Raw genomic sequence first — 6,289 nt, 5'->3', positions numbered from 1 at the left:
AGGAATGGGAGCTCTGCTCAGCAAAATCTTAAGATATGGCTCAGAACAGCGGATCAGGACAGAAGGGGGAGCCCAGGAAACAAAATTGGAGAGCATCCCACCCTGCCGGGCTCCAGCCAAGCTCTGGGTGTTGACTGCATTCATAGCATTTTGCTTTGTTTGTTTGTTTGTTTGTTTCTACAGCCACCTTTTGGCGTTTATTTATGGTTTTCAGGAGACCACTCTCACCCCAGGTCTGTGTCAGTATTGTTGCTATGCTGAACAGTGAGCCATTCCACTGGCAACGCCCAGACACCACCATTGTGCCACCCTTCACTGTTGTCCTCTCTGTACTGATGGGCCAAAATACCTTCTTCTCCCTCCCCTTCCTCCACACTGATCCTTTCCCTCCAGACCTCTGACACCTGAATCATCTCCCCACTGTGCCCATCATCCCCTGCCTGGTGTTCATGCTTCAAAACCTTTGTCACTGTGGAAGCCAGCTCCTTGGCAGCTTGCTTGACGGGCGAGCCCTTGTCCTGTCCTGGGCAAGTCCGCAGCCTCCTGGTAGACAGAAACATTGTGGTTTCAACCCCTTTTAACAAGACACCTTCAGGACCAGTATTTTTAGCAATAAAGGAACTGGAGCTATGTTACTGCTGGATGTATGAAGTGTCCCAGGTCCTGGTGCACCCCAGGGACACCAGCCAACTCTCTGACCCGCTCCGCCTTGTGAATGTTTTCCGATGTCCTGAGACATTTCCTAGCAAACAAATAATTTTCTAATGTGCTTAAACAACTGCTTCTGTCTTGTGCAGAGCTGGTGGTGGAGCAGCTGTGGGAAGGAGCCTAGCAGGGTTTGGGCTGGATGGAGAAAGGGCTGCCTTTCCCTGTGCTCCCCAAGATCTCTGGCAGGTGCAGAGACTGATGCCCACCACAGACCCAACCTGCTGAGACTCATTTAACATTTCATAACAGGCTGGGCTATGCTGTGAGCGTCTTTTCAGATAGTGCTGGTTTGTACTTCGGTATTTTTAGATAGCTTCTGTTTGTTATATCTCTATTTTACCCCCCTGAAGCCAGACATCAATGATTGGCTGAAGTGCATATTAAAACACAGCTCTCAAATACACTGTTCTGAAAGTACCTGCTTTAGTAATTTCTCTCTAATTTGTTGCTAACAATAATTTGATTTTCTCTCCAGACACAAACAATATGGCCATTGTAAAATACCCCAGGGCTACAGAGCCTCTCTGGCATGAATGGGAAAGGAAAACACAGAAATGTGGATTCAGACACACTATCTATGCTGTAAACGGGGATCAGTATACCGGAGAATGGCTGGACAACTTGAAACACGGTAAGATAGACTGTTCTGAGAAAAAGAACCAATGTAGATGTCTTTACAAAAGTTCCTAGAGATAGGGAGTGGTCAGCAGTTGTATGCACTCTTGGAAGACGATTCATTCATATATGAGTATAGATATATATGTCTTTGATATATGTAATGCAAAAATTTACTCAGAAATATTTCTAATAGGTAACTTGAAGAGCTTTTGCATGCCCTCAGGAGCAATTACCGGAAATATCTAGATTATAGATGTTTAAAAAGCCTCTGCAAACACAGCAAACTGCAGTCAGCTCCACGCATGGAGCTGCAGCAAAACCCCAAGCAAAGCAGTGCTGCTGGTGCATTGCTAGCCTTGAAAAGCACTTGGTTTCAGGAATATTAATTTACCCCCAAGCTGTGGCAGTGCTGCCGGAGACAGAGCAGGGGTAGACAACCTTGAGCGAGCCCTGAGCAGCCAGAGCAGGACAGGCTTGGTTACAAGCAGTAAAGCAAAGTTTGGAAAGATTTAAGTGCATTCGGCAAAGGCCACACAGGAAGCCCCTGATCAAGATTAATGGTGGTTCCGACTCGGGAAGCTATAAACTGAATCCCAGACATAAACCTGCTCGGTGCAGGCAGGAACGCCTTGCCTGGATGAAGCTGTGGGAGGGCAGCCCTGAAAACCCTTATCCTAAAAACCACCATCATCTCCCCAAAATTCCTTGTGTTTGTTAAACAGGTAAAGGCACCCAGGTATGGAAACGCAGTGGAGCTGTTTACAACGGTGACTGGAAGTTTGGGAAACGGGATGGTTATGGCTCATACCGCATTCCTGACCCTGTAACCAAGGAATACAAGGAAGTGTACATAGGCTGGTGGAAAAATGACAAAAAATCCGTAAGTGAGATTTCCTCTGCCTGCCAGCAGCAGCATGCCCAAAAACAGGGGGAAGAGTTGGGTGCACATGTGCAGAAAGATCACTTAAAACACTGATTTTTTTCAAATACTGAGGCTGAATTGAAGGGTTTTGGGAAAATGAATATGTAGAACTAGAGAATGAAAGCAAGAGCAAAAGCTCTGGTGGTTAAGCCCTCTCCCCCTGCCCTCCCCAGCCTTGCTGCTCCTGGCGTTACTCACCTCTCCACATCAGATGCCACAAGTGCTGCACTGTGTCTCACAGCCGGCAATAGAGAAGCTGCAGCGCCACTCCAGGCAGAAGCTACAGGAACAAACCTTCCTCCAGGCTTGGGCTCTCTTGAAATCTTAATTTGAATATGCAGAAAATCCAGAAATCTTCAAGAGTGAAAAGATATAATTCATAAAAACCCAAGTGTGTCTGAGAGGGCCCCATCGCCCACTGTCTCCCTGTTGGGACCCATCCCACCCACCTGTGGGTGACCAGGCTGCAATCCTGACCTCCCACCAGCTGCTGCAGAGCAGCAATTGCTGCCTATACTCACCCACAGCTCGGCCAAGCAGGACCAGAGGTTTCATATCCTGTGTCCTAATCCTCCCCACCTGTCCCTTTCATTCCTCTCATCCTTGAAGCAGTCAGAGGAACTTGTACTGTAAGCACTGCAGGAAAAGGTACCTTCTTCTGGGAGTTCTGCAGCGTGTTGGACAAATAACATGAGTTCTTTTGGAAATTAAGCCTGTCACATAAATCACTGGTTTTTCTAAAGGAAACATAATGAGGAAGTCATCTGGTAAAAATGACTGCAATCTTGTGTGCAGAATCCTTGTAGGAACATTTTCTGATCTGCCAATGGAAACCTTGTGTTCGCCTTTGTGTCTGCTTTTAAATTAAATTAATAGCTTCGTATGCTTCTAATTGGCATGCAGCTCTATGGCTTCAGTCTTTTGGAGGGAGATTCCCTTCCCGTTCTCTGAGGATATATTTTGGATGATTGAGCTCTGGTGAAAGATTTATAATGACATTCGAATATCACTAGGGTTGTTTTTTTTACATCCATGCACTTTAATGCAATTCACACTCAGAAAAATCAGTTCTTTCCAAAACTGTTATTTTTTCTTTTTTTTCAGAGATAAATTAACACTTTATTCCTACGGGAAAACTCATTAGTGATATGCAAATATTTCTTACTGCTATCACTCCCTGGTAAGGGGACTTCTCCTAATGGCAAACACACACATTAAACAAACACCTCCTGGGGTCCCTGGCTTGCACACACCTGGTGGTCATCATTCAGAAGTTCACCAATGGTATCAAGCCTGAGGAGACAAAGTGGAGACGTTCAATGTCAGAGCGTGCCTGCCCCGCTGGGGTGACATCTGCCGCCCCAGGAACCTGGCCCAGTGCCCGGCTGCGGGGAGACACGTGTAGCATCACCACAGGTTGCCTTCAGGGCTGCCTTTAGTTTCTTGTTGAGAGGAAGGAAGCGAGGCAAGAGGCTGTCTAGGACATTACCTCTTTGCGGGGATGGATGGAGGAGAAGGCAAAACCTTCAGTTCGGGAAGACCTTTAGTCTTCCCAAGGGCAAGGGAAGGAGTTGTCCAGCCTGGAGCACACTGGGCTGTAGGAAGCATCATCAGGGTTTGACAGCATAAAATCTCTGTGTTGAAAGACAGGTCTTTTTATGCTGCATATCCCCAGGCAGGTTTATATACCAGTAAAACACGCTTTTACTTAAATATTAGCAGTGACTGTGCCAATAATAACACACTGAAATACAAACCTGAGGTTTTGTCATGGGAATAAAATAATTTGCCAAAAAATATCTCATACCATCAACTCTTGTTTCCTTCAACACATGAACAGCCACCAGCAGTCATATATAACAGTAATAAGCAAAGTAGTGTATCAAGAAAATAATGTCCCAAAATCGAACACTGACCCTTTTCAGTACAGAGGCTCCTAACCGGCTGTCTCTGTGCTGCTCTGCAGGGCTACGGGTTGATGTTTTCCCACAGCACGGAGTGCTACGACGGCGAGTGGAGCGATGGGCTGCGCAGCGGCTGGGGATGGATATGCTACCAGGACGGGTCCACCTACGAGGGGCAGTGGCTGAAGGACCGACCCCACGGGCAGGGGATGCTGCAGCTGCGTAAGTACCGGCCCTCCTCACCAGGGCGTCTGCCTGCCCCTTCGAGGTGGTTGGTGGTGTGCTGCTCTCTGGATCTCTCTGCCATCCTGATTTCTGGATGCTACATCACATCTCCTGCTGCACCTTTGTGTCAGGAGTGCAGCTGCTCCCCTGTGCCGTCCCTCCCCTCCTGGTTTGGGGCTGGAGGCAGCACAAGCTGTGCAAGGGCCGGCATTGCGCTGCTCAAGCCCACACACATGAAAGCTTATTTTTGCTGTGATTTACATCTAAATGACTGGGATGGTTAGGGGCAGAGACAATATACTGTTGGGTCAGAGAAGAGCAAATCTCTCTTTTCAAGCCAGGCACTTTGCCAGACATACTTTCTAAGTGCTGCATACCAAAGAGGAGTCCAGTTTCCAGCACAGAAAAAAAAAGAGAGAAGTTTTCTTTTTCAGCTCACTCCATCTCCTCTCTCACTTCCGATACTGGCTCATGTTAAGTGAACACAGGGGTTTCATTAGTACACAATCCCTTCCCAAAAATAACACCGAGCACATCATGGATTGGGAATGTTGAGGGCAATCTCATAATAAAAATAGAAATTTGGATTTTTCTTTCCCTTATTTTGCTTGGAGTTTTACACATTTTTCCCCAAAGCCAAGAATCCAAATCCTTTCCAGTACAAGGCCCTGCACTCCAGGAACATTTGAAGAAATATTATCTCCATAGTATTACTCATCTATTCTGTATTTTTGCTTGAAAGTGATGTCAAACTAGTAATTAGCTAAGCAAAGCAGCCGGGAGGAACGAGCACGACCTTCCCTGCACATCACACGCACGACTACGCTCTCTCTGCTGACTGTAAAGTCACTTTGAACCCAGGGCTCATCCAGATGAAATCAGTGCCTGCTTCCAGGGGTAACTCTTTCCACAGATCTGCTTCACTGCCGTCAAAGTCACCCTGGGCATTATAAACTGATGGCTGCCGGGGCTGAGCCATGGCTGACGTGCCTGTATTTCAGAGCCCACTTGCCTCCAGCGTAGCCTGCAACCGATTGCGAGCTGGATTCCTGTTGGTTAAAATTAGCCAGAGCAATTATTTCATACCCACAAGCTTCATGTATTCAGCTCAGCTGCTGGAAGTGTGCCCACGTGCCAGCAGCTTTGCGACGGTGAAAGAAAAGGAGTTCTTCAGTGGAGGTCACGATGAGCTGCAGCTCAAGATTAAATTGCTTGTAGTGGCAGCGTGCCCGGCGAGGGCGAGCTTGACTGGGAGCACCGCGCCAATTTGCCACCTCTGCTGCAGCCCATTTCTGAACAGCTTTTAAACTGGAGCACTGCAAATCCACAGAGGTCTCAGTTGAGAGCAACGCAGCCTCTCAGATGCTCTGGGAGAAGAGCGGGTGGGAGCAGCAGAGAACAACAGTGCTGCCAAGGCACTCAGTGGCCCCTCCGTAACAGCTGCCCCCATGATTTTGGTGGTTTCTGAGTTGTCCATGGCTGCAGAGCAGAATCTGAGCTGCTCCCACCGGTGGGCAGGGCAGGGCAGTGTTGCAGATAAGCACAGCAACAGATGCAAGCTGAAGATAACCACAGCCTGGCTCCAACCTGTACACCAGACCCTGCATCAGGAGCCTGGCAGCCATGCTCCCCAGAAGCCTTTTTAGTTTTTTCCCCTCTTGGCTTAGGATGTTCTGGCAATCCCCAGCTCCCTCTGAGGCAGCACGCCCTGGTATTTCGGCCACTTCTTGCCATGAAGAGTTCAGCTGAGACCCAAAGTTATTTCCACTATGTAACTTGGTGAGAAATCCTTGTGGTTTTTGGCTTAGAAACACTATCTATGAAAAGGGACAGCAGAGCACTCTCAGGATGACCTGGATGTGGGTACGGTGGACCTTTCTAGACAGCCCTGGACAAGGCTGCTCTCTTTCCC

The 6,289-nt window shown here is 47.9% G+C and overlaps 1 protein-coding gene across 1 annotated transcript in view; it reads left to right on the top strand.

Moving 5' to 3' along the window:
* The first annotated feature begins 1,194 nt into the window (after positions 1 to 1,194).
* MORN3 (MORN repeat containing 3) overlaps positions 1,195 to 6,289 on the top strand; it is an 8,361-nt gene continuing 3,266 nt past the window's right edge. Inside the window, exons 1-3 of the mRNA XM_010180490.1 lie at positions 1,195 to 1,339; positions 2,049 to 2,206; positions 4,215 to 4,374. Coding sequence (XP_010178792.1) covers positions 1,195 to 1,339; positions 2,049 to 2,206; positions 4,215 to 4,374 — 463 coding nt within the window. The remainder of the gene's footprint in view (positions 1,340 to 2,048; positions 2,207 to 4,214; positions 4,375 to 6,289) is intronic.

Source organism: Mesitornis unicolor, unplaced genomic scaffold, assembly GCF_000695765.1.
Source record: "Mesitornis unicolor isolate BGI_N332 unplaced genomic scaffold, ASM69576v1 scaffold15183, whole genome shotgun sequence".
NCBI lineage: Eukaryota > Metazoa > Chordata > Aves > Mesitornithiformes > Mesitornithidae > Mesitornis > Mesitornis unicolor.
Note: the sequence above shows the minus strand (reverse complement) of the source record. Positions and strands in the feature narration are given on the sequence as shown.